The sequence below is a fragment of the Calidris pugnax genome, unplaced genomic scaffold (assembly GCF_001431845.1).
Source record: "Calidris pugnax isolate Ruff unplaced genomic scaffold, ASM143184v1 scaffold97, whole genome shotgun sequence".
NCBI classification, from domain to species: Eukaryota; Metazoa; Chordata; class Aves; order Charadriiformes; family Scolopacidae; genus Calidris; species Calidris pugnax.
The window spans coordinates 260,869-288,640 of record NW_015090837.1 but is presented as its reverse complement, the minus strand read 5'-3'; the positions used below and the strand labels follow the sequence as shown (position 1 = coordinate 288,640).

Here is a 27,772-nt window from a genome sequence, read left to right as displayed (position 1 = left end):
ATTTTTTCACTGAAAGGGTTAATCGGCATTGGAATGGGCTGCCCAGGGAGGTGGTTGAGGCACCATCCCTGGAGGTGTTCAAAAGACAGGTTGATGCAGTGCTGGGAGGTATGGTTTAGTGATGGTGATGCTTCTTGTTTGTTGTGTAGGTGTCTATTTTTGTCAGTGAGGTTGACGGTTGGACAAGATGATCTTTAAGGTCCCTTCCAACCTAGAAGATTCTGTGATTCTGTGATTAAGTTGTGGTAATTCCCTTCTGTGGGATTTCAGGGCTTTAATCAGAGGCTCTTTTTGAAGCGGGGGGGTTGCAAAAACGTTCAGCTTCTGAGGTTTTGTTTATTAGTTACCGGTGTCTCTCAGCTTCTTCAAATGAAACAGCTCCTTTTCCCCGCGGAGCAGGGAGGTGACAGGCCCTTAGGTGCCCCACAGCCGCCCCGGGGGAGAGGGGAGGCGGCGGCCTGAGGGAGGCGGCCTGAGGGGGGGCGGGCTTTCACCTCAGCGAGCCTCGCGGGCGGCGGCCAATGGGAGGCGGCGGCGGGGGTCGGGAGGGAAACAAATCAATTAGGGGGGGGGGGGGGGGGGGGTTTGGGTGGGTTGCCAGCCGCCCTCACCGGCGTTTGGTGCGGAGAGCGGCTGCGCTGGAAGGGGCAATGGGAGCGAATGGGAGGGGGAAATAAAAAGGCTAATTAACTTTGCGCTTCCCTCTCGCCGCCCGGGCAATTAATTAAGGGGGGATGCAATCCAAGCGCCTTCTCTTCCCTGGGAAGGAGCGCTGCTCCCCGAGCGCGGGAAGGACCGGAGAGTCGCCCTGTGCAGAAGGGATTGAAAAAGCTTGAAATTAAACGTTTTGGGTGATATACCCAAATATCCCTAACTTCTGGCTTGTACGGCAGAAAGTACCGGGTCCGGGGAGAGCCGTGAATGGGGTTCCTGCCCCGGGCTGATGCTCTCTCTCTCCCTTTGCCGACCTTGGCTCTGGCTGAGGCTTTGACATCATCGCGGCTCTGCTGGATGAGGCAAAAATCAATCCATCTCCGGAGCCAGAGCCTTGTTTTCCAGCCTGGATCTCTCCCCTCCACCTCCCCGCACTGTCGGTGGTACCCAGGGCTGCAGCAGGTGGTGGTGTCCACCTCCCTCTTCCCAAACCATCTTCTTCCCGTCCCATCCGTACACTCCGGGCCTATAGTCCTTCCTCCGTAGGTTACCAGAAGTTCTTCAAGGCTCTGAGCTTAAGTCCCGGGTGGTTTAGGTCACGTTCATTTGGGGGATGATGCTCTTTCCCCAGAGGAGCGTGTCTCTTCTCCACACCGAGTGGCAGCCGCTCTTCCATCCCTGGAGATAATGTTCAGGCAAGGGGAAAGATGCAGTTATTTATTACCCCTCAGATCCTTTTGATAACTTGGGTATTTTGTAATGGCTTCTTAAATTCATAGTAGGAAGTTACTTGATCCTCAAAGCTATAGAAAAGCCTTGATTGATCTTGGCTTAATTAGAAGCAGAGTTCTCTTATAGCTGCTCCTGGGTTGGTGCCACATAGGTTCTTAGCAGAGGATTATTGCAAACCGATACGTGGTAAAAGCATAGGAGTCTGTCTCCTGTGAGAAGGTGTCTACAAAGCTCCCTATCCCTTGGCACCCAGTGTTTTTCTCACTGGTTGGGGGTCACCTGAGAACAAACTGTTCCCCACATGGCAGTGGGGTTTGTCCCAGCCCTGCTGAACGTGCACCTGGGGCTTCTCTGACCCATGCAGGACCTCGCTGGCTGCAAGACAGGCCACTCAAAGCTTTCACTTTTCTCTGGGCACAGGAAGCCCAGAATAAACAGCAAAGCCCTCCCAGACAGGTCTAAGTAGGGTTTGGGGATTAACTCTCAAGTCCCTTGTCCTCTGAAGCGCGTCCTTTAGTATTGGTGAAGGGAGCTGATGGTCTGCATGCCTCCTCCCCTGGTTTGACTTCCTTTTTCTTTCCCATTAGCTTTTTCCCCCAATTCTTCTGTGTATGTGGGAGACCGATACCAAAGCTACACCTCTTATCTCAGGCAGAGAGGACTTGAGCTAGGTTTTTGGTTTACGGGGATGAATGCCTTAGCGTGGCTCTCTGTTTTAAGAGTTTAACTCCAACTTTCCTATTCCCCTTGGAGCATTCTGCACTTCAACTTATATCTTGCCAAGACAGATCGTTTCATTAAGGACTAACTTATCTAACCCATTTTAGAAGCTTCTGTTCTGGGTGAACTTGACAGTCTGATGCCTCTTTTTTTTTTATTTTTATTTTTTCAAAAGAAAAAAAGAGACATCCCTGAAGCAAGGAAGAAATGGCCACAGAGGGACAAAGTAGGCCACTAACCTTTAGCAAAAGGACAGAAAAAGATTCCTTGCAACTCTTGCTGGTATCGTAGAAGTGAAGAAGAAATCTGCTGAGAGCTATACATCGCTCTCGAGAGGAAGCATGGAACCCTTGTGGGCTTTGAGCTGTGGAAATCCAGCTCAGGGTAACAGGCCGAAGCTCTGCTGAGTCACAGAAGTGGGTTTTTTTTTTTTTGAGAAGTCCCTTGAACAGATCCTAGCGAGAGATGTGGGTTTCAGGATATCCAGCATAATATGTTGAAAATATTGGGAGCCTGGGAGCTTCCTACCAGTCCTTCTGGGTGAGAAAAACCACTGGAGCCCGGGAGTTCTGAGGTAGGAAGCTGGGTAGAAACTTGCCAACTAAGTTATGCCCAGGATTAAGACGAGGAGCTTAAGTGATTTGTTTATTTTTATCTGGCTGCGCATGCTTCCTGAGGCCAGCCACCCTTCTGACACCAGTTAGCAGTACTGGTGTGTGCAGGGGTGATTTAGGGCTTTATCTAGCTCAGAAACAGGTTGGAAACTTTGGTGTTTTCCAACCCAGTCTTTAAAAATTGGAGTTTTGCATCTCCATACCCCTTTGAGCTTTCCGTCTCAGGCTTGACATCAAGCAATAGGAGCAGATACAGGTGCTGTGTTGGGATGTGATATGCAAAAGAAGTACATCTTGCATGTGGATCGAAAACCACCTCCCCTGCTGGTAAAATTCGTAGGAATTCCTTGGGAGCAATGCTTCTGCCTCACGTCATCATTCTCTGGCTGTACCTAAGTTTCCTGTGGGACAAAGATGAGCATTTTTGATCCTGGTCCTATTTAGGCAGCCGCCCTTTAAATATGGCAGTTAGGTGTTTTTGTGCTTATTTCTCCTCCTTTGAGCTTTCATAAAAGCTCTGCTATTACCGCACCGCCTTCGGAATGGGATACGTTACTCTCTCCTCGCTCAGCACTATTTTTGTAAATGGTTTGACGACAAACGCACACGAGCGCTCGTTGAAGGCAGCGAAGATCTAATCTGGGCTTCCTTTTCCAGGTATTACCCCTGCCTGCTGCCGGTTGTTTCAGAGCCCTGTGAGAATGCTGTGCTCTACAGGTACCCTCTGGGCTTGTCAGCCAGCCCGTGCAGTGTCCTGCAAGTCTTAGATTTAGTTCCCTTGTAGTCTCCTCAAACCCCAGCAGGCTCCTGCATAGCCATCCCTGCAAGCCACGAGTTCCAAGAAGTCCTCACCCTCTGCTAAATCCTGCTCTACACGTAGTCTAGAAAACAGGCTTAGACCTGAGGCTTAGGTTTTTTCCCTCTTTGCGACGTTTCTCTCAAATGTGTGGGTCACTCTTGCTTTCCTGAGCGGGGAATTCACCCCTCGCATCTGGCTGGGATAACGTCTCAGAGGAACAAGCAGCTATTGTCTGAGTCTTTGTGTATTCAGAGCTGTGGCAGTGGGGTGGCCTGATGGAGGCAGAGTAACTGCTTTGGGTCTGCACTAGTTGATAAAATATATTCTTGGTTCAGCCAAAACGAACTGGGGAGCCACGTAGGGCTTTAGGAAGTAGTTTCTTGCATGTAGGAACTGAGCTGTGAGGACATGAATATTGAAGCTGGTGAGCACTTTGGAACCTGCTATCTCCTTTGCTCCGGTTCTGTTGGCAAATAACATATGAAGGGATTAATCTAAGGAGCAATGCAGGCAGAGGTAAGTTTGGGGTGACAGCAGACCTCATCTTTCCTGCGGGATGAGTGTCGTCCAGGAGTTTTCTTTAAATTAAGAAGAAGGTTCTCCGTTCACAGTGAACAGGTGAGAGTTGTTTATTTTTTCTGTCCGCTGAGTTAGAAGGCATCAGAGACCACAAGACATGCAGGGTAGACATTCAGCCAGCCTGTGTCATCCTACTGCGAAACAGGGAGACCTAAAATTTCATAATTTATGAAAGTGTGTGCCAGTATTGTGAGACAAAGCTTCCCCACCTTGGATCTTCAGCAAGTTAGTTTCTTGGTCTGTGCCTGAGCTGTGCTATGTTTCAGTTGTAGGGAGCATTCAGGATGGAGGCTACTAGTGAAATGAATATTAAAAACACACCTTGGGCAGTTCTTCCATCTGTTTTATCATCCTCTGAAAAATCTATATGCTCTATATGACAAAGAGCATGGTTTATTTAAGAAGTAGGAAGGTTGGAGCTGATCCTGCCAGGTAGGGTGAAACGAGGAGCTTCTCGTAGGGGCACAGGTTTCTTTACTAGAGACAGGATGCTCATGTGTCTCTCTTTCTCTTCTAGGTTTAACTGGAGTGAGCTGATCCCTCTGCGGTTATGGGGGAGGACCCTGGGCCTGCAGACAGAAAACTCCCAGTTCCTGCTGGAAGGGATGCCTTTCCGCATATTTGGAGGCTCAATGCACTATTTCCGAGTCCCCAGGGAGTACTGGGAGGACCGCATGCTTAAGATGAAAGCTTGTGGCTTAAACACCCTCACGACGTAAGTGTCTGCGCTCCCTGGGCTCTGTCACACCTACCTTTCAGCCTCTTCCCTCTTCCATAGTCGTTGGTGGGACTTTGTTGTCAGTTCCAGTGAGCCACAACAGTGCCTTTCTGGGAAAAGATGCAGAAAAGGGTGGTGGGGACTCGGGTGTTCTGTGACTGTCACGTGCTGCAGTATCCTTAAATACCGACTGGGACAGATCTGTCGGATGCACTGGGAAGTTGCCTTCTTCCCGCTGGCCTGATGAGGAAGGCTCTGACACGGCCATTCAGCATGGCTCTGATTGAGAAACTGCTCTGGTTTGGAGAATGCAAGATATACCTAGAGAGAGACCATGTTTGATGGGCTCGGGAAACTCAGGTATTGCAGAGTGCAGGGGAGGGAGTCTAAGAAAGTGAGGACTTGTCAGAAAAATGAAACAAAGACACAAATAACACGTAAATAGACACTTCTAATGTGTCCACGCGGCAATCTCTGGGTCTGTTACTGACTAATGAAGGGAGTGTATAGTTTTGTCTCTGTGCTTGACGAATACGGTACCCTTTTCAGCCCTTCACCTCCTCTGCCCTCTCTCTGCATTCCAGGTACGTCCCGTGGAACCTTCACGAACAAGAAAGAGGGAAGTTTGACTTCAGTCGAAACCTGGATCTAGAGTATGTGGTACAGACAGCTGTATTATTGAATATGCCTCTCTGGAGGGGAGGGGGAGCGTGTCGGTTCTGGGTGAAGGTGTGATTTCCAGCTTCTGAAGCCAAGTCGATACCTTGTGGAGACTCTCATTCCTTCCCCTGCTTTCTGCAGTCCTGGGAAATTACAGGTTTCTTACCAATCCAGTATAGTGGCTTCATTAAGCAATTCTCTTCTGGTTCTCGTCCCTAAATTTCATGTTGATTGGTGTATTAGGAGTGCGTGGAGCAGGGGTTCTGCAGTCAGACAGTAATTGCCCTGTCTGCATCTCTAGGGCCTTCCTTTCACTGGCAGCTAAAAATGGACTGTGGGTGATTCTGCGTCCTGGACCTTATATCTGCTCTGAGTGGGACCTTGGTGGCCTGCCCAGGTAAGTGTGGAAATACTTCAGTCGAGGCAAACATTTGGGACTGTGGAAAAAAAAAACCCAAACCCCCTCATCATACAGTTGAGCCTCCTTCAAAGATACAGAATGGCTGGCTGTTCGATGGGGATATTTATTTTCTGTGTCCCCAAAGCAGGTGAAGACCCATTATGTTACTGAACTCTCCTAAGCAGTAGAGATAATAAGCCTGAAACATGATTTTTTTTTTTTTTTTGGAGTGGTTATTCTTTAGAATAATAATTGGGTTATGGCATAATGGTTATAGCAAGAAGATGCAATTGGGGAAACCCATCTTCTATAGCTGTTGAGTATAATATGAATAGTGGTATTTACAGCTTGATGTAAGAATTTGCTTCATCTCAGGTCCATTTTAAAAGTCCTAGTAGAACATATGTATTATGTGGCTGGCAGTAATAAAGACCCATAACTTTTCCAGCCTCCTGTTGTATTTTCTCCTGAAGCACACAGCTTGCTGGTAAGAGGCTTTGAGAGCCGAGTTGAATATCTCAGGATTGAGCCTTGCCTGGTTGCTAGATCCCAGTGGAACCAGTGCCAGGTTACACACCACTTGTTTTCCTCTCCTTCGCAGAGCATAAACCTCAGTGGAGACGCCTGACAAAATTTGGGAGTTATTTCTTTTAATCTTGTCATTTTTTCTGAACGCCCTGCCTTTGGCATTGGAGAGTTCAGGTGCTGTGAAGGTGTATCAGGGATTATTCTCATTTTAGAGATAAAGAGGCACTGATTTTGTAAGGCCACCATGTAGCATACAGGAGATGAGTCTTTCAGACCTCTGGAAGCACTATGAATTAATGCCTCCTTTTGCAGAGACAAGGAAGGTACAAGCTCACTCTGCTTAAATTGTTCTAGCACCACATTGTTCTGCTCTTAAACAAATTGCTCTTTTCTGTGTTAACCCCAAACCAAGGAACTAAGTCTTGTAAATCAGCAGTAGAAACCATGGGAACAATTACTGGAAGCTCTGTTTTGAGCAATGATTGGGGTTTTATGAGGGAGCAGTCGGTTGTAGAGTGCCCTTGGGGATGCAGGGATTCCAGAGTAACCTTTAGAGTGGTTTTAGACTTTGAAATCTTACTGGGAAATTAAATGAAATGAACTTAGGCCCGAAATACACAACAAAAAGAAGGGGAGCAGTTTGGCAATTGCAGTCTGGACTTGTGTAAAAGCGTGTCATTCGCTGGCTCACGATGCTGTCCGTCCCTGCACTGCAGTCTTGGCCAAGTGACACAGAAAAACAATGATTCCTGCCCAAATGTGACCTGATAATTGGTAGGTGGTGTTACCTCTGGTACCCTCTCTAGACAGGAGGCTCCAACAGATCATTCTCTTTGCTGCTTTTCTCACAGTTGGCTACTGAAAGACCCAGAGATGCAGCTGAGGACGACGTACAAGGGCTTCACAGAAGCTGTGGATGCCTATTTTGATCATCTAATGCCTATTGTCGTCCCTCTCCAGGCAAGTCCTATCTGTTACTCTCTCTGTCCACAAGTGGGAACTGTCTGCACAGATGAGTGTGAGTTGTGTGTGGTGGACACGTTAACAAATCTACCAGCTTTGTTTTAGGAACCAGTATGGGCCAGTAGTTGCCTGCGCCAGCTCCCCAGATCTGGCCATTTGATTATGTGTAGACTTTGGGAGGATGAGCTAAATCCGTCTTGTATCTCTCCTGCAAGCCAGTGCCACTGTGATTTGGGTCACTCTGATTAGAAATCACAGTGAACAATGTGATTTGGGTCACTCTGATTAGAAATCACGGTGAACAACTTCTTCTCCCTTTTGTCCCCAACAGTACAAGAAAGGAGGTCCCATCATTGCAGTCCAAGTGGAGAACGAATACGGTTCCTACGCCAAAGACCCACACTACATGACCTATGTGAAAATGGTAATGTCGCCACATTGACTTGTTTCTGTGGTGGATCTCTCTCCACCTTCCTTAGAGCATTTTCTTCGAGTAACTTTTGAGCATGGCTTCAGAAAACCTTGAAAGCGTCTGTGCATAATCCAGCTGTATTTCCCTTGATGTTTCATCCTGGAAGGGAAGAGATGGTATATGACCCTCTCAATCCCAAAAAGCCTGTGTTCTTATGTCTTCCAGAGAAGAGGGTGTTAGGGAAATGGGGGAGTATCTGTAATAGCTGGTCTTGAAGAAGCTCCCTCCTGCTGGTCCTGTTCTGCTTCTCTTGGATGACATTAGAGAGAGGTTTCTCTTTGTCTCTGTTGCCTTTCCTGGGAGGCAGGTTTATGTGGACAAGCCACCAGCACCCTCCTAAACTTGTGTAATCTGAGGCTCAGCACCAGGTTAGTTTGTTTAATGCCTCCCTTACCCTTGTCAAACGGAGACCGGACTGTGCCCTGGCTCCTGCCTCTGAACTGGGTGATAAAGAGTTGGCCAGTGCCCAAGGAGGCCGGGTTCTCCTGGTGGGTCAGACATGAGTCTGACCTCCTCCTTTGCCCCCCAATTGCCCCAACAATCGCAAGTTAATGGGATCTGCACTATGTCTTACAAGGTTTGTTGTTTAATTTCTGCTCACTGGATGCTTAAAAGTGTTGCTGCACGTGAGAGAGGTTCCCCAGCCAGTGGCATGTACGTGCTGTGAATTTTATTTCTCTATACAAATTCTCCAAAGCATTATCAGATCCTTCTAAAGCCCTTTGGGTACCCCAGCTTTGCCCTGAGCACCCCGAGGTTAGCTCTGGCTCAGGCTGTCCTATTGCTCAAGGTATTGAGAGACTCCTCTTCAAATAAATCGCGTGGCAGGAGCCTTAATCTGCTTAGAGTGGTGCCTGCTCCTGCACTGACTCCATCTTGCAGAGTGATTTAATGTTGCTTATGAAGTGTATGTATGAAAAAGTTAAAGAATTAATTGCCAATCTGAACTGATAATGTCAAAATTGCCTGTTAGATCCACGTAGTTCCTCTCCCCATGTCCCGCCAGTGGCAAACATATAAGCAAATGGCTTCCAGAGCCATTAAGGAATGGGCCATGGAGACTCTTGTATCTGAAGAGCGTGCAGACTCAGTGCTTGCTGTTCCATATCTCAGCCATGAAAGAGCTTGTGATGTTTCACAGGCTTGTCAGAACAGATAATGTTTCCTTGCCAGGTCTGTGGGTGTATTTTTGCCATGCTGTTTCGTCATGTTCTGGTAATTGTGTGCAACTTACATCTGAGGAAGTATATTATAGTGGTTAGAGACGAAAATGTGGGAAAGCAGGATTTGCAGGGCTTCCTTTTTTGGTTGGAGTGGGATCTAACGTGAGGTGGAGCTCCTGGTTTGGGCTTTGAGCTTTGAATGTGGCAAGGTGATTAATTCATATCTAGCATCTATGTCAGTGTTGCAATCTTCCTGGAATTTATGTACCCATTAAAAACCCTCCATAACTCGCACAAAACCTGAAATCCCGGTCTTTTATCTCACTCTTCCAAAAGGCCTAGGCCACGAAAGGGTGTGTTGACACCTCCCTCCCCAGACATGGGCTGGGATTAGTGGAGCCCACACCTGGGGCTGCCTCAGCTGCTGTTTCTATTCCTGGTTTCTCTGCTGCACCCTGAAACCCTGTAACGCATCTCAATGCCTGGCAGCTCTCTGCTGTTTCTCCATTTTCCACTCGGAGGGGAAGAAATTTAGTATTAAGTCAGTGCTCCAAGAATTACCTTAATAAAATATGTTAGAAATTCCCGTTTCCTCAGTAGCTGAATTTTGTCAGGTACCAGCATCTGTCCAGGTATTGATTTAGTGATGAGAAAGCGATAAATTAACCAGGTTGTCTTAAATGTGAATTGGGTTTGTCTTTAAATTCTGTGTTGTAATGTTTCTCTAACGTAGCCTGTGTGATGTGCTCTCTGTGTGTAGGCATGTGCGATATGCCAAGGGTTATTTAAACACCCAGCAGGCATTAACTAGTTGGTGCCCACGATGTGGGTAGCTCCTGTACGAGCTGATGTGTCTTTATCACCATTTTAGAGTTAGTAATTTAGAATTAAGAGACTGGAGGCTTGTTTTCAAAGCTCCTTGAAGCTGAAGGAGTGACTTCCCATGCAGGTAGAGCGGAGAGGGGTTAATTTGTAACTAGGATTTCCTAATCTCTCCTTCAAACATCAACCACTGTTCTATAAAAAAAACAAATATAATAGAAGAATCCTAACAGGAAGAACCTTGTGTATGCATGTGCATTTTAAAATCCTTAGAGTGCTATTCCATACGCTGCCATGGTATTGAAGAGCCAGTAAATTTGTTTAGACTTGACTATTTAAGAACATATGTACCTGAGCTGTCCTGTGGGTCCATTCACCGGCAAACCAGGGATTTCCTCCTTTCAGCTTCCAGTGTTAGACCGTCAGGAAGGGCGAGCTGCTGTTCTTTTTCTTCTTCCACCTCAAACCTTCTTTGGATGCTGTTTATTAAACTGATGCCAGAAGAATGAGGGGATAAAATCTTGAAGCTTGATGCATCAGTGAGAAACCGATCCAGCTTTCTAAAACAAAATAAGATTTTTCTGTTGTCTTTAAGCTGGAAAAAGTAGGCAGGGAAGATTCAGGAGGAGTGGGAGATATCACAGGAATAATATTTCTTACCAAGCTATCCCCAGAGAAGGTGATAATGTACTTTAATGTTTTAATATCCTGACAAATACTAAGCTGGGGCTATTAACACAATGGCTTTTCCTCTTTTTTAATTTAGGCCCTGTTAAACAGAGGGATTGTAGAACTGTTAATGACCTCTGACAACAAGAACGGGCTCTCGTTTGGCTTAGTGGAAGGAGGTATGTGCTGGCAGGAGAGCAAGGTAAGGCTGAGTTCTTTGTCTGATGAAAAAGGCAAAGAATGTGATGCCTTTGAATGAGAAAATGAAGAAAATGGTGCCTTTGAACACGAGCAGTAGGTTTCATTCACTAAACTGCACTCATGAACTGTATTCGGATTGTGGAGCTTCAGCCACAGAGAAGGGACCCCCTTACTGGATGGAGTACACCCAGAACAAACCCGGTCCCTTCCCAGAAAGGTTTAAAGTGGTTTTTGGGTTTTTTTTTCAGAGTGGTAGCAGGATTCCTCTATGGGGAGGCAGCCTGTCTGCTTTCAAGGACATTAAGCCTGTGCAGACTACGCACCTGGCTGCCTCCTGTCTTTATTGGGCGTCTGTACTTCCCATGAGGTTGGGCAAGAGATAGCAACACCTAACGTTTCTTGATATTTCCACCAGATTAAGAGGCTGAAAATGCTACTTCTTATTGCTACATTTGAATATATATTACAGAAGTACCTCAGCAATCACTAATAGTAATAACTTATTCGTAAGATACCTGCTTTGCAATTGAAAAGAGAAAAAAAAGTCCCTCAAAACCTAGATTCTGAAGTCTGCCGTGCTGTTAAGTTTAGCAGTGGTTTATGGGGCAGCCCTGTCCTCTCATCGAGCTTGCTCTGGGGTAAAAAGTCATAGAATTACCAGGTTGGAAGGGACCTCAGGGATCATTTGGTCCAATCTTTCTTGGCAAAAGTAGTTTGGACGAGGTGGCCCAGCACCCTGTCCGGCTGGAAGGAGGGTGTCAGATGTGCATAACACAAAAGGATGTCCATTTTCCTTTTCCCTTTTAAAAAATGTCATTCTGTTAAGTGTTTAAAAATGCTGCGTAGCACCCCTCCTGCTTTTCCCTGGGAGGAAATGGAGGTACAGCTGGTTTGAGTTCCACTGTGCCCTAGAGCTGACTGTTTGGGGCATAGTGTGATATTGATTTTTCAGATTTCCAGACCCAGTTCAGCTGAGATTTACGGTGTACTTGGCCTCTGCTCTCTCCCGTGGCTCTGACGGTTGCCTGCCTGAGTAGTAATTGCTTCCCTGAATGAAGTGTTTGCAGGGGGCAAGCCTTGGAGTGCTTCTGTCATCGCTCAGTCGTAAATAATGTTAATTTTCTAATCTCAGGCATGGAGTATTTAGCCTCCCTTTTTTTTGTCTTCCTCTTGTTTTTATATGGCAGTATAAGAGGGACAAATTCAATAACTCTGAAGTCCGTGGGCCTTCATTTACTGGTTTTCTCAGTTGTATTTTTTGGTGTGCAGCAGTTTCCAGCCTTGACCACGTAGAGTCACTCTCTCCCTGCCGTGGAGCTGACACGCAGAAGGGCTGGTGTGGAAATCCCTCACCACATTGGGTGGCAATGTTTGCTGCCTCGGAGCTCCTTCTTGTTTGGAGTTGTCTTTTCCGGCGTGTTGCGCGCGGAGAGCTCTTTGATACCAATTTGCCTTTTAGATGTCATAACAATCTGCTCGTTAGAGTCAACATGCCGAGCAGTCAGAGGCGTGGAATAACTAGGGCTCGAAGCAGTTGTAGCAGAAAGGGGGTTATGAAAGCGCAGAAGGAGAGAGAACAAAATCCACTGTAGAAATGCCTAAGAAAATAAGAGAGAAGACTCCATACTGGAGGTGAAAATGCAGCGATTCGATCATTTTGTTCTTTCTGTTCATCAGGGGCTTAACGATTTCTTTCCCAGAAGCATTTGTAGGTTCCTGTTTTTGCCAGGAGCCGTCAGTCTGGTGCTCAGCAGAGAACACTGTTGTAGAAGGACCCGAGGCTGCACATTTTCAGGGGATGAGGAAAGCTTTTGTTACTGTGGGTCCCTTCACGCTCGCGGTGGCGTGTCCTGTGGTGTAGGGAAAAAGCCTCGGTGGGTCTCAGAGTGCCTGTGCTAGCTCCTGCAGTTCTCCTCCCTTCATGGGCACAGAGGCAAGAATCCCAATCTCTAATCTGACAAAATAAAATCTCCAGTTTCCCTCCCAGCCATGGGAACTTGTGTGCATGTGAAAACTGCCTGCCAATAAAATCTCCAGTTTCCCTCCCAGCCATGGCTGAAGCCCCACGGTGGGAACTTGTGCGCGTGTGAAAACTGCCTGCCGTGGACAGGAGGAATGAGGCTTTGGGCACTGGTTCTGCACAATTTTACACCGTGTTCAATGCCGTGCTGTTAACGAGGAGCAGAATTGGGCATGTTTGCCTTCAGGATTGCCAACTAATGTATTACATCAGTGCTAAAAGTTTTATTTTTTTTCCCTCACCATCTTTGCCTGTGCCAAATTCTTCAGCTCAGCACACTACATAGGCCAGCCTATTAAAATCAAGGTATAAATAGTGAGAAGCAAGCTTTTGCTTCTCTAAATATTCTGTTTGAAGTGCTCTGTCTGACACAACTGGGCTGGATTTGATACCAGCTCTCTTGTGAGAAGTCAGTTTTTAATACAGAATGGTATCGTTGCTCCTGCATTGTCGAAGTTTCTTGGGAGAAATATCATCGGTGTGACCGAGGGTCACAAAAAAAAAAATGGTGTAAAAGTACAAAAATGATTCAAATGTGTAGCAGGGGCTGGGACACTAGTACCAGATTAGTGCCTTCTCACGCATCAGCTCCTGCAGACGGATCTCTGAAGATCACGCAGGGACTTTCACTGTACCAGCAGTTGCACACAAACTGGTTGCCCGGTTCCCCCACGCTGCACGGGGCAGAACCACAGATAAGTCTTCCAATTACAGTTTCTGTCTGCTTCACTCGTCCTGTGGTTTCTCTCACCCACCCCCACAGACATGACAAGCGCTAAGATATTGCCTGGGTAGTGATTCCCGCAGCTCGAGCCTGGGAGATCAGTGTGGCATCCAGATACAACTTTCTGATAATAAGTTTGCCTTTATGTGGTGCTTTTTATCTGAGGATCTCCAAGTGCTTTACAGCCTCTAATTAAAGCTTGTGACACCCCGTGAGCTGCTCTGATGCTCTCTCTTTCTAGTATCTCTGAACATTAGAGCTAAAAAGATGGCCTGCAAATATTCCACTGTGTGCTGCGGTCCAGTTAGATTCTCCATACCACGTGAAGACTTTGATGGGAAATTTCCGAGGAGGTTGTATTGGTGGTTCAGATGTTCCAGGTCCCCCTGAGCTTGCGCTGGGCTGATGCCTAAGGAGACAGTCCCCAAGGCATTTTGCACGTGTCTAAACTAATATAAACTTCTTCTTTTCTCAATAGCGCTGGCCACTGTGAACTTTCAGAAACTGGAACCTGGGCTACTGAAATATCTGGACACGGTGCAGGTAAGATGCAGAAAAGCTTTGTTCACCTCTGATTTTCCAGTGCAGCGTTAGAAATGAAGCACTGATGGTTCTGCTTTGGGTTTATATGTTGTTGGGTTTTTCATTTGAAACCAACTGAATACATAAATGTAATATGGCCCAACAAAAGCAGCTCCTCCTTTGCCACACTTACTAATTACAAGATAGGAAGCCTGTCATTCATGTTTGTAAGGATTATGAAGCTATGTGATCTTTTCCTTGTACGGTCTCTTATCCCAGAGGGTGATAAAACTCCTCCTTTGACTAATTTACTGGGGATGGATTGATTAACCCTGTTTCCGAGAGCTGGTCTGAACCTGGAACCATGAGATCATTACAGGCACCTGTGGTTGTCCTCTCCTAATGAAACACAAGTTTCTTTAATGCCCCTTACCTCGGCCATTTCATGTGGCATCAGATAAAGTCCGCGACAAATAAAGGGCAAAACTGCCTTGACCAGAAATAAATACCAGGAGGAGGGAGCACCAGCTGGGCTGAGGACACATCGTCGTGTCCGGGTGGAATTCTGCAGGAGCTGAGGGAGCTGGCACACAGTGAGGAACGGGAAGCAATCGCTCTGCGCGCAGAGCCTTTTTAATGAAGACCTAATTCCTGCAAAGGCTAATTCTTTGCTGCCAACACCATATGCAGCATTAAAAAGGCATTAAGCTGCTAAGGTCTGCTGTTCCTACCTTGGCAAGCGCTGGCTGCGGCGCACCTGCAAACTCTCAGCTGGCAGCGGCGTGGCTGATAAGCAGACACTTATAAATGTGTATTTCTAGCAGAAGCTAAACAGTGACAGTTGGTTTGTTTTGGTTTGGTTTTTTTTTGCTACAGCTCTACCAAACCACGATATCCAGAACCGTGTGGCATCACCTGGTTGTGTGCCATGGTGTTTGCTCTGTGCCTAGCGGAGTACTTCTCGGCTTTGCTTGCCTGTTCTGGGTGTTGCTGGCCCACAGCATCTCATTCCTCACTGGTTCAGAGCCCCTGAGCTGCCTTTTTTAGTGCTGACTTGAGAATAAAATGCTCTTTTAAACCACGTGTGCATTCGAACAATGCTTCTCTGGAAAACAGGAATGAGAGCAAGACTGCTCGGTCTCCGTTTTTAACTCTGGTTTTGTTTTCATGCAGAAAGATCAGCCCAAGATGGTGATGGAGTACTGGACGGGATGGTTTGATAACTGGGGAGGCCCTCACTATGTCTTTGATGCGGACGGTGAGCACCAGATACTGTTCTTGTGCACAAGGAGGGGTTTATTCTGAGGTTCAACAAGGCCAAGTGCTTGGAGAAAAGGAGGCTGAGGGGAGACCTTCTCGCTCTCTCCAACTCCCTGAAAGGAGGGTGTAGCCAGGGGGGTCAGTCTCTTCTCCCAAGCAACAGGCGGTGGGGCAAGAAGAAATGGCTTCAAATTGCACCAGTAGAAGTTCAGAATGGATATTAGGAAAAATTTTTACACCGGAAGGGTTATCAAGCCTTGGAATGGGCTGCCCAGGGAAGTGGTTGAGGCACCATCCCTGGAGGTGTTCAAAAGACGGGTTGACATGGTGCTTAGAGACATGGTTTAATGATGGTTTGTACCAGAGTTAGGTTGATGGTTGGACTAGATGACCTTAAAGGTCCCTTCCAACCCAGACAATTCTATGATTCCGTTGCTTGGCAAATGGGCACGGAAAAACGACACACAACTTTTTCACGTTTTCTGTCCTGCTGTGATTTTTGCTTTGTGTGAGTGTTTGTCAGTGAATAATCTCTCAGCCAGGGGGTCATGTTGCCATGCCTTGGATTTGCTTTAGTAGCTAGCGTTAGTAAACAGCAGCTCTTTTTTAAAAAAAATATGTTGCCATGCCTTGGATTTGCTTTAGTAGCATTAGTAAACAGCAGCTCTTTTTAAAAAAAAAAAAAGTATTGGCCTTTTATTCCTTGAAGAGGGACTCTATGGGGTGTGCAGAGAGCCAAACATCTTAAGATATTAGTGTCAATGTGTCCTAACAACGTGTCCTGCAACGCTATGTTGATTTTAAAAATGCAGCCCAGTGATTTAAATCATTCCTTTCACCTCCTGAGATCATCTCAATCCTGTGACGACTTTATTTGTATTTTGTAAAATGTCATGAGTTTTGTGAAACTTCCATTGTAATGACATTATTTGTCTAGCGATTAAACACTCCTCATTAAGAGAGGATCATTTTACCTTTTGTGGGAATGTGGTGAATGTAAGCCACTTGCAAGTATAGCACCTTCTGAAAGTATAATATTTTTTTTTCTAGTTTAAAAGCTCATTAAGAAGGAAGACTAGTACTAAAAAAACCCCAACAACCCCAGAACCTCCAGGGCACCTAAAATACAGTGAAAACAGAGCTATATAAGACTATTTTAATGACTCCCTCATCCTCCTGCAATTGCCTTGGTAATTGGGTCATTGGTGTGTTGAGTTTAGGAGTCCGATTGAGTAGTCCTTGATCTCAAAGGTCCCTTCCAACCATGAAGATTCTGTGATTCTGTGAAATACATGAGCTTTACCCTTTTTCACCTGTAGGAAGGTGTATTTGAATGTAGTGTCAGTAGACGTGCTGCTCTTCCCGAGGGCAACATTCAGATCACAAGAGGAATGGCTGTAATCGTGCAGCTCCCGAGGGCAACATTCAGATCACAAGAGGAGTGGCTGTAACCGCGCAGCGTGGCTGCCTGACGAGGACCAGACCGTGTGTGTCTGCTTTGAATGACTGGGAGAACGTTGGCCAAGCTCCCTGCTCAGTGCCCTTCCTGGCAACTGCCCTTCCTTTTTGCAGAAATGGTGAATACCGTCGCGAACATCCTCAAATCGGGAGCGTCCATCAACCTCTACATGTTTCATGGAGGCACCAACTTTGGCTTCATGAACGGTGCGTTGGAGGCTGATGAGTACAAGTCGGACGTCACCAGTTATGGTGAGTTTTCTGTTGTGAGGGAGCAGCTCAGACTTACCCTTTGGGCTCTTTACCGTTGAAGCATTGAGAAACAATCAGTCCAAGCACTGTGTTGTGGAGAGACGAGTTGGAACACAGCTCAGAAGCCTGTCTAAAAGGGGGCTTCAGTTGGTGTTTCCTATTTCTAGACCCATTCCAGGACGTGGAGGCTCCCCTCATTCTGAACTGGGAATAGAAGTCGCAGCTGATGGTTTTGCTTTGTGTTACCTCCATGCTGGCTCTTGTTTCTAGAGAAAGATGGTGATCCAAGATAATAGTTCTGGTTTTTAATTTTACCAAGTCAAATTGTACTGTAAGCTCTTTTCATCCCAACAGCCCTTTGTTAAAATTGTTAATTGTTGACTTTATCCTGCGTGAAATTCTGGGTAAGTGCAAATTAGATCTCTAGAAGCATGTGAGTGGCTCTTCTCCAAATTAAGCTTGTCTGGCTACATTCACACAGATAAAAGTGTACAGGTTTCCATAATCCAGGCAGTGCCAAGAAAATTGTGTCTTGGGCTTGTACTTCTTTGATGACAGTGTACATGAAGGCTGTCCCAGAGCTGCTGTATGCTTTTTAAAACATATGTGCTTCTTTTTTCAGATTACGATGCTGTGCTGACAGAGGCTGGAGACTACACATCCAAATTTTTCAAGCTCCGACAGCTCTTCAGCATGATCATTGGTAATTAAAATCCCAAGAACCAAAATACTGCTCCGCCTACGGTGTTAAATCAGAGACTTGTTTAAACTGGCGCTTCTGCTGGAGCCCTGAGACTCTGGCTGGGTGCTTTTTTCAGAAGATGGGAGGGAGGACCACGGGAGGCCCGGAGGGGGCTTAAATCTGTGTTGGAATTTTGCATCTGGAATAGTTGCTCCATCTTTCTCTTTCTTTTTGCATCGCAGGGCAGCCTCTTCCTCTCCCTCCCATGATTGAAAGCAAGGCATCATATGGTGCAATCCTGTTGCATCAATATATCTCTCTCTGGGATGTGTTACCATCTCTTTTACAGGTAGTACTACCAATTTTCATGTATTTCAGTACTAAAAGGCATCACCTCGGAGGTGGAAAAGGCGATTAATGCACTGGCTCGTTATCCCATGAGGTTGGGGAATGTTTTGTCAGGGATATGCAAAGGAGGCAAATCTTTTATCTCACCTTTTTTACTCCTGTTCTCCTGGAGTTCCAGTCTTGCAAGTCCTTGGCTCCCTTTTCTGGTATTTTGTCTTCGTTGCTGTAGCTTCCATAGAGGCATAGGGTGGAAGAGACCTCTTAGAGGGAAAACTAGCCTGTGGCAGAGTGGAACACCTATCTTAAATGAATTGCCTCGATGTGGCCTGTCAATTAGGAGAGGCCACTTCCATCATTAATTTTGTTTCTCCTTTGCAGCCCATTAAGTCAGAGCTTCCCATTAACATGGAGAACCTGCATCTAAATGACAGCAGCGGGCAGTCCTATGGATATGTGCTCTACGAGACTGTCATATTTGGTGGTGGACATCTGCATTCAAGGGACCACGTCCGGGACCGAGCCCAGGTAAAGGAGCAGAGGACAACTGTCACTAACTCCTGCCAGATGTCAATGCTTCGGTCTTGGCACAGTTATGGACACTGAGTTAGTTCTAGTTTCAAGTAGAGACAATTTCCTCCCCAAATACACCACCAGTAACACACGATTATAGTAAAATTGATGAGAAATTGCTCTCTTCCTTGTGCCCTGTTCTGCAGGTATTTGTCAACACCATGTACGTCGGCGAGCTGGACTACAACACAGTGGAGCTCTCCCTTCCTGAAGGACAGGTGACTGATTGGGGATTGCTCCCACAATAGTGCAGGGATAATGGGACTAAGGCTGCTGAAGAGACGTAGCTCTTAAGAAGGCACCTCCCACTTAATCCATTTAACTAGCTGGTACTGTAGCCTGACGCAGGGAATTATTAGTACCCTAATTAGATACTATTTCACTAGTGAAATACAGCGTGATTTCACTGCCAAGTTACTATTTGTGATTGAGAAGTGATTTTTTGAATGTTTTTCCAAAGGGAAAATGCAAGTCAGTGTAGTCCTTGCTGCACAAAATAAACAGCCTTCCTTCCACACCCACAAACTGGAGACTTTGAGTACCGGTACCTGGTTTGCGCTGGTTAAATCCTTGTAGGCTTCATCTTCCTCAGCACAAAGCAGGTTTTAAGGGGGTTTGGGGGCTTTTGCACCTTTCAGGTCTCAAATGGAATGAGGGGGGAATGTCTCTATTTAGCTCTGAGAGTGGCCCTTACCCTGGGAGAAGCTGGAAATAGGTGCCACCTCCCATTTTAAGCACCTGTACTGACCTCTGTTAGCCAGGATTACGGCTGATGCAGCACATGCCATGCACTGGTCCAGCTGATGCTCTTCCTTTTTTTTTTCCTTTCTACAGGGATTCAGGCAGTTAAGACTCTTGGTAGAGAACCGCGGTCGCGTCAATTACGGCCTGGCATTGAATGAACAGAGGAAAGGTAAGTTAAGGCTTCTGATTTTACAGGGGTACAACTAAACCCAAGGCCATCAGTGAATCTCACTCTGCTCGGTGATGTTTGGGTACCCTCTCTCTTGCTCGTTAAGCATGTTACTTCACAGGGAGAGAAGGAAAATAACCTTTTTTTAATCCGTGTTTTCCTCTGGGGGTTTGATATCAGAAGGATCCCAACATTTAAAATGTCACACACTATCAGGAGGAATGAACTGCATCCTGTTGAGCAGAATTTACTGAAATGTTCGAGTCTGTCACACGCAATTGTGGACCTGAAGGAGGTCGAAATGCCAGGATTCTATTTTATTGGGGAACTGTATGCAAAAACTATACAAAATTGACTAATGGAGTTAGGCACATGAATGTAGTGATTTTATTTTGCTGCAGAAGAGGTGCATAAAGCCTCTGCGCTGCTTGGGCAGCCTCAACTGCAGGCCTGTAATTAGGAGGCTGGATTAGGAGCCGGGCTTTGCCTGCTACACGGAGAATAACTTTATCTACCCAGGGAGTGCTAAAGTTAAATTACTTATTAAGGTGTCTTAAGAGCTTTGGATGAAAAGCACTGGATCAGCAGTGGACATCAGCGCTTGTCCATGTTATATTTTGCTAGGGAAGTAACTGATCTACTGCTTTGAAAAAAAAACTGTGCACGGACAGCTAACTGAAAAACCAACAATAACAACAAAACCCCATCTGCTGCGTGTGCCAGCAATGTTTTCTGCTTGGAGGGTGTTTAACGGCGCTGGGGAGTTGAAGCAAAGGAGAGAGCAGAGAGGCCAAAGTCTAGTAATGTTCCCCACTCTATCTGGATGAGCAATGGGACCATATGGACCCTAATTCCACTGCAGAACGTGGCTGCTTTCCATCTCCTGCTGTTCCTCGCATCCAAATAGGAAAAATCTATCAGCTTTAGCTGTTTTTCAACTCTTCATTACCCACATTGCTCTTGCAGGCTTAATTGGTGACATCTTCTTGAATAAAGCCCCCTTGAGGAACTTCAAGATTTACAGTTTGGAGATGAAACCTGGCTTCATGAAAAGGTTTGTGGGATTTAAAAGTTGGTTTTTTTTTTTTCCTTCCTCATTTGAAACTTTTACCAGTAGTACGAAATCTAATGGGTGGCAGTTAAATGTATCAGAAAGGCAACACGAGGTGAAAGCAGGTAGCTGGATTTTTGCACAGAGAAGTTTCTTGCTGATACCTTTGCCCAAAATCGTGCAGAAAATGCTGGCACTTTATTGATACCATTATTTAGGGGTGGAGGATTTAAAGGCTTCCTCCCAGCCTGTTCGATTGAGTAGGTAAAAGCGTGCCTTACCCAAAGGGGTAGGTCCCAGCACACCCACGCGTTGGAGAAGTTTGTGCCTTTCTTCTTGAAATCAGCAATATGGCTGATATATTTAGTAATTCAAACTCGCAAGGGACGGAGTAATTCTAGGAAACTACTAATAGTACATTAACAAGTCCAGATGGCTTCCTCTGTTTGAAGTTATTTTGCTTTAATTCAAGAAAGGCTGAAAAAGAAATGCAGCCGGGGTAAGTCAAGGAGCCTCTGTTGGTAGATGTAGAAAAACTTAGCAAACGTTTTAAGGCAACAAATGCCCTGTGGACTCTGGCCACGATCCAGAGAGTCTATTTTCAGTTGTGTTGCATCCCCCAAGATATCACAGCTCCCACATTTTACGTAGGAAGGAGAGAGAGAGAGTTAAACTCTCAGTTAAATTGAAATGGCTTTTAAAATTTAAAAAAAAGTCTATATTTTGAAATTTCTAATGACAATTTTAACAGGGGCTGGGGGGCTTGAAGGATTATTATTGACGGGGAAACTCACGGAACCTTTGACTGCAGGGTTTTAGAAGAATATTTCCAGTAAGGAACATTAAAGCAAGGGAACTGCCAGGCCCAAACAAAAGCAAGATTAGTCAAGGCTACAATCCCTTACTGGCAATTGATCAGTAGCAATGAAAGGCAATCAGCTTACAGTGGCTGCGTGGGAGGACAGAGCGCATGGCATCGGGAAAGGAATTGTCGTAGGCTTTTAGTTGAATAATTTAGTAGCAGTCAAGCTGCACTGGATCAATAACTTCCCTGAATCCAGGAGATGCAGTTAGGAAGGTCGGAAGGAACACGTTCTGAAGCTGAAGGTTTCTGTGGGACTTCTACACTCCTTATTTTATCTTGTGTTTGTCCCTTGTTCCCAATGATACCAGGTTGTCCCCAGTTACTGCAAACTTGGCAGGGATGTGTTCATGTTCCTCCACAGGAACAGGGACAGGGATAGGGATGTCTGGTTTGAATCCTATCAATTCTGCAGGCTTCTCTTTAGCCTGGGCACTGAAAGCCTTGAAAGCTTGCACTCTGGCACTGTCATATCTGAAGTTGGGTGGGCGCTTCACAGCAACGTAAAAATCTCTGCTTCGTGTTGGCTGCTGAAGTGTTGGAGATGGGGATAGCCCCATATATCCTCTTCTTGGACCAGAAGTTGCCCTCTCAAGTAACAAGTGTAGGGTAATGAAGACTGGGACGTGCTTCCTGTGACCTCTGCTGGGTCTCTCTCTTGCAGCTTGCGGCACACCGCGGGATGGAGCGCGGTCCCGGATTACTTTGTCGGTCCAGCTTTTTTTCGTGGAAGGCTGTGGATAGAGCATCAGCCACAGGACACTTTCTTGAAGCTACAGGTAAGTCCTTTTTTTTCTTTTTTTTCCCCCTATTTATTCTTGATGCATATTTTTAAACAGCTGGTTAGAGAGAAACTTGTTCAGTCTGTGGTGGTCCTGATGAGAAAAAAAAGGGCAATACTGACCCCCCTAATGAACAGTTAGTCTTCTTTATTGACATACAAATGCTATTTCTTTTCTAGTTGCCGAGGAGTAATGAGCTCAAAAAAGAAAGGAGGCACTAGTTTTATCCCTCCCTCCTCCACGTCACGTGGAAAGAGTCACTTCTTTGTAGGCATGGCATGAGAGTTAGTGTTCATGTGTTCACCTCTTCCTTCTGGGGAAGATTTGCAGCTCTTGCATAGAACTTAAGATGAGATATTAAGTATTACTAAACTTCTCCTCCTGTTTCAGTCCCTTAGAGCCAAGGGTCATGCCAATCCTGACTGTACTGCCCACTTTGCCATTTATGCTTTGTTGTAAATTATGCTGGTCAGTGGCAAGACAGTATTTCTGCCATCTGGGAAATAGGTGAGGAGAAATATTCTGTGCTTGGGAAGAAACAAAGATATGTCTGTTCAGAAGGATGAAGTTTCCGGTACAAGCATGAAATCATGAATTGCACATTTTTGAAAGCTTTATCCTTTTCATTAGTACATTAAGGATAACTCCTGTTCAACGGGGCTTACTTAAATGTTCATGGCTTCAGGGAGTTGCACGGGGCAAGCAAGCAGAAAACCTGCAGAAAGTGGCCAGAAAGAAGGCGAGTGTGAAAGCAGCCGTAGTTTCCCGTGGGGATGCTAACGAGACAATACAGCTGCATCAGTAATTCCCTCTGCTGTCCTCATTTTAGGGCTGGGAAAAAGGAGTTGTGTTTGTCAATGGTCAGAACCTGGGCCGCTACTGGAAAATTGGACCTCAGGAAACACTGTACCTTCCTGGCCCCTGGTTATGGAAAGGGAGCAATGAGGTGAGAAGCTTTGGTGGGATTTCTCTTTGCTTGTTTGTATTATCAAAGATCCTGCTCTGAGTCGTCTCCCAAAGAGCTAGACAGTATATTAATTACCTTTCTCTAGCTGCAAACCAGTGCAATAGAGAGGGAGGAGACTGCTATCTCCTAAGATCTCTGAAAATTTAGCTGCTCTAAAGCTGATGATGGCTCTGACGACCATTAAGGCCTGATGAGGATGGCAGCTAAACTTCAAAGCACTGCGTCGAGTTCAAAATCAAGGCAAACCTGAATGGGTGCTGGTTCATTTTCTGCATCATGTGATGCTGAAGAAGAATCACAGTTACTGTTCAGACTCATATTGATTGATCTCTGTAAATGGTGCTTCCTTCCCCTGCTGTGATCGTACGCCTTGTCCTCCCTAAACGTATTTAAAGTAACTCAGCCTTTGTGTGAAGGAACTTTCTGTCTCTCTCTCTCTCTCCTGCAGATCGTTATTTTTGAAGAACGCACTGCGGGACGCATAATACAATCCGTCGACATACCTTATTTAGGAAGGACCCAGTACGTGGACTGATGAGAGCTTCTTTCCCATGTTTGGTTCATCTTGAACATTCCTGGTTGCATGTCTGGGGACGCCATGGCCCAGGCCCTTGGGCACGTTATTTTCCACTAGAGCCAGGCAAAGGATTTGCTCTTCGGCAGTAAGTTCGGAAGAGGGAACGGGCCCCGAAGGAACCAGAGTCCGTTGTTTCATAGATGGATGCAGAAGCTCATCTCCCTGCACAGCTGAGGACCCACAGCTTAGCTGGCTGCACGTGATGTTATGAACCGTCTGGGGAATGTGGGGGAGTAAAAAGTTGCTGGAGGCAGGAGAGACAGAGAGAGAGAAAGAACTGAAGCCATCTGAACTGAACGCTGAGCTCAGCTCTCCAGTGACTTTCAAAATGTGTTATTACTGGCCTCCTCGTTTTTATAATTAGATAGGGAGAAAATAGTTGGTGAACATGTGAGTAACCAGGTGGGGAAAACCATTTTGTTGTGCCTCCAGGCAGAATTTAGCAACTTGCTCTGCAGAGAGGCCATTACTTGTTCACGTGTTGGAAGCCGAGTTGGTTGTCAAATGACTTTAATTGGAGGTTTTTTTTCCAAGCCGTTTTACTACAGAGGTTGTCTCTCTCTCAAAAAGGAAAAAAAGAAGTTTTAAAAAGTGAAATGTGTTTTGTCCTCTATCAAATAGATCTTTCTGTTTCAGGCCAGGCAGGAATGAGAACCTCCCAGGAGAAAGGACTCTTCCAGTCATCCCTCTGCCCCTGCTTTCACCGTGCAGCACCTAAAGATGAAATCTCCCCTTGTGAAATGAGCAGGGTTCAGGTTGTGGTTGGGGAAGAAGCAAAGGGGTTGCACATAGTTGCAAACGGGAGAGCACATCTGTACTTTCTAACTCAACCTGCAGTGAAATGTTGGGGTCTTGGGTCCTGTTTTCTTTTTTCTTGCCCCTCAAAACAGAAACATAGAACTTAGGAAAATATAAGATTTTTTTTTTTAACTCACCAGCTCGGCAGTCACTAGGGAGCTGACGTCGTTTTAGGCAGAGGAAGAGATTAAACTCAAGCTGTGAATCTGCTGAGAGTCGCTGAGAAGTCGCTCAGCCCCTGCTTTCTGTTCCCATAACCAGAGGATTCGCGCTACGAGAGAAACACCAAACATGTGCACTGTCTCTGATAAGGGAGTTGCGGGGTATTCTGGCTCTTAGAAACCATAATTTTATTTAACAAATTTAAATACAGTTTGTTTAAAACTGAGAACAGACAGTGCAGCTGTAATACACTCCATCCTGGCCAGAGCTGGTCTTACTGAACATAGGTATCTCTGCTCCTGAGGACCACGGTAACTTCTGGAAGGGCCCAGGTTTGTGGGGACCACCTTTGAGGAGAGCGGAGCGTAACTGTAGGGTTGTGTTCAGGACTTTAGGCATTTTCCTGAAAGTTATTTCCTTCTGAGGAGGGAAGGTTGCAACCCAGCAGGGACTGGAATTCAGATTTGTGAAACAAAACATGCAGCTCGGAGAGGCCGGCAGCTGGAAACTAGATAAATGGTACGAAAACTTCGTAGTCCTTTAAAAATGTCTCTTTCCACTCTAGGGTTTGCAGACTGAAGTGAACCTGGAAGGCTGGTAGAGTAACAGGATCAATCTGCTCGAGTGCAGAGAGCTATGGGTTTAAGACAAGATGTCAGTGCCCGTTCCCAGAGAGCAGCCAGCGGCATCAAACGCTTTCCATCCAAGCAGCACTTCAGCCAGTGCATCTAAAGGAACATTTTTGGAAAGGCTACGGAGCAAGGCTTCTGTGGCTGGGAGCTAAAGGATGCAACTTCTCCCCAACGGTTTCGATATACAGTGGGAGAAAATAATTTACAAAAAATATTTTTTTTTTTCCTTAAATATTAGGAGATACAGGATGTCATTAGTCCAAGGGGAGGCTTTTGCGCTGTGAAGCTAACAATCAAACCTACAGCATTTTAATAGTTCTACGTGTTAGGGCTAAAAATAACCACGTCTATTTCCAGGATTACATTTCCCCTCAATTCAAAGGTAAAATTGTGCTTCAAACCTTTTTGAAAGAATTGGGACAGTGGGGGGTTGATCAGAGGTTTGACAACAACGATGAGGGGGGAGGTAAATTTTGGTTCTTTATAAAGGGGCTGGAAGTGGGGAGAAGGGGGTCTGTTGTACCTGTTTCCTCCTCAGCAAGTTCCTCAGTCTCAACTACAGAGTCAACCAAGGTGGTAGCACCCAGGTTCTTCTTCTGCATTGCTCAGTCCTGTGTCTCTGAGAAGCAAAATAGAGTTTCATCAGAGAACACCCTTTCATCAAAGCTATCTCGGGTCCTTTGATGTTACAGAACAGGTGGGAGGCGACTGAATGTTCTCTATAGATAGTTTTTTCAACCTACCTCAAGCCAGGTGCTGGAGGAACAGAACACTAAGCACAGGATGCCCTTTACAAGGGTGCTGCTCTCTCTCTCCATCAGACGTTAACTCTCTGACTGCTCCAGCGTGGCTTTTCACGCCGGCAGCTCTGCAGTAGCGTGGCCCGGCCCTGGAAAAGGGGCTAGGGCTGAAGGATACATTCCAGTAGAATGGTAAATGCACTAAAATCAGCTTTTATCATTCAATCCCTAGTTTTAAGCCGTTAACTTTATTTTTTAAGAGTGGAAATCGGGCTTTACGTAGGAGCACCCTTTAGAGAATCCCACACCTAATGCTCTTGTGACCCAAATTAGAGCTAAACAGAACCAAGACCTTAGCCTGGATGAAGTATTACGGTGTACGGCCACAACAATCTCATTCAAACCCCCTTCCAGTTATTTGAGCGTGGATGAAGAGAGAACCACATGCTGTAAATATAACTCCATCCAGGAGCACAGAGGTATGTCAGAGCGCCCGTGAAACTAACGAAGGGAAAGGGAATACAAAGAAAACAGAGATACTTAATGGTTTTGTTCTAACCTGCCTCACTTTTCTCCCTCCCCCCAAAACCTTCCTGTCTTGTGCAGCGTAATAAACACTGATTAAAGTAGGTTTAAAATTAAGGGCTAAGGTGCCATCTCAGAAGGCAGCTGTCCCCTCCGTCACCAGAGAGCTGCGTAGGCTGTGGCACACATAGCCACAAGGTACGTGTGTCTCAGGAAAAACAAGTCCCCGGGGGCCACCACTCACTCTCCTGTGGCCCTTCTCACCCTTGCTTCCAGGTCCTGTCAAACAGCCCCCTCAGTCCAGACTCCCATTCCAGCCGGGCCGTGGCTTCAGTGCATCGTGTGCCTTCTCCCAGACCGAGCATCTCGTGAGGCAGCTGGGCTCGCACCGAAGTCGATGTCAGTCCTGTATTTTCTGTGCTTTTTTTCCTTTTTTTTTTTCTCCACCTCCAGAGCGTCTGGTTCTGCTCAGAGTCCAGGAGGAAGGGCAGGGAAATCTGGGGAGTTTATGTATGCAGTGTTGCTTGTTTTCAGTTAGGCTAAAACTCTTGGAAGTCAGCAGAGGTCCTGGCGACTGCACGTCTGCCTGGTTGGATGCTGCGGAGAGGAACCTTGCAGGCCGCGCATGAAGAAATCTCCTGCAACAGAGACACAGCCCGCATGAATATCACCCTTCTGCCTCGCTGCAGTTAGCTGCCACCCCTTGGAACCCTCCCAAAACCCATCTCCCACTGCAGATCTGCGAGGACTGCTGCTAGGCAACTGGGTGGTGGTGGAAAAAGCAGTTGTGACAGCGCCGAAGAGCGATGGCCTCTCCGCAAAGCCACTATATATAGCCCGGATAACATGCAGTGCAGGCTTCCCTCCCCTGTCCTGCCAATGGGCAGCAAAGGCCGCTGCAGGAGGCAGGGCTCCAGCCAGCCAGCCCCAGGGAATGTGCTATAAGAGAGCTCATTGCTGTTAAAAATACACCGCTGCTGAGCAAATCTACCCCTTTCCTTTGCTGCTCTTACTTCTCCGTATTCAAAGCAGCAACCTTCCCTCCCTTCCAGGCCTGGTTCTATCTTCCAGTTAAAGGGAAGGGGGTTTTTTCCCCTATTATAAGGAAGAGTGGCAATGTAGGGTGGATGCAGATCACAGAATCTTCTAGGTTGGAAGGGACCTTAAAGATCATCTTGTCCAACCGTCAACCTCACTGACAAAAATAGACACCCACACAACAAACAAGGAGCA

The 27,772-nt window shown here is 46.2% G+C and overlaps 2 protein-coding genes across 9 annotated transcripts in view; one reads left to right on the top strand and one right to left on the bottom strand.

Annotated features, from left to right (window-relative positions):
* Window positions 1-4,571: 4,571 nt before the first annotated feature.
* On the top strand, window positions 4,572-24,279 carry GLB1L2 (galactosidase beta 1 like 2). Its single transcript, XM_014941574.1, has 18 exons — window positions 4,572-4,813; window positions 5,401-5,469; window positions 5,778-5,873; window positions 7,256-7,364; window positions 7,699-7,791; window positions 10,591-10,672; window positions 13,917-13,981; window positions 15,134-15,218; window positions 16,793-16,930; window positions 17,553-17,633; window positions 17,855-17,961; window positions 18,339-18,485; window positions 18,677-18,748; window positions 19,365-19,443; window positions 20,410-20,497; window positions 22,021-22,135; window positions 22,968-23,084; window positions 23,554-24,279. Exons 1-18 carry the CDS (start codon window positions 4,587-4,589, stop codon window positions 23,638-23,640), a joined length of 1,857 nt encoding a protein of 618 aa, XP_014797060.1. The 5' UTR covers window positions 4,572-4,586; the 3' UTR covers window positions 23,641-24,279.
* A 527-nt stretch (window positions 24,280-24,806) lies between these two features.
* B3GAT1 (beta-1,3-glucuronyltransferase 1) overlaps window positions 24,807-27,772 on the bottom strand; it is a 62,465-nt gene continuing 59,499 nt past the window's right edge. For all 8 annotated transcript variants that reach the window (XM_014941577.1, XM_014941579.1, XM_014941580.1 and 5 more), the window contains one exon: window positions 24,807-27,177. The gene's annotated coding sequence lies outside the window, so the exon portion shown is untranslated. The remainder of the gene's footprint in view (window positions 27,178-27,772) is intronic.

Bases quoted from the DNA above. Each gene is read 5' to 3' on its own strand.
- GLB1L2 (XM_014941574.1), top strand. From the start codon at position 4,587: ATGCTCATGTGTCTCTCTTTCTCTTCTAGGTTTAACTGGAGTGAGCTG. The intron at 22,136-22,967 runs GTAAGTCCTTTT...TCCTCATTTTAG, and splicing joins ACACTTTCTTGAAGCTACAG to GGCTGGGAAAAAGGAGTTGT. The intron at 23,085-23,553 runs GTGAGAAGCTTT...TCTCTCCTGCAG, and splicing joins TATGGAAAGGGAGCAATGAG to ATCGTTATTTTTGAAGAACG.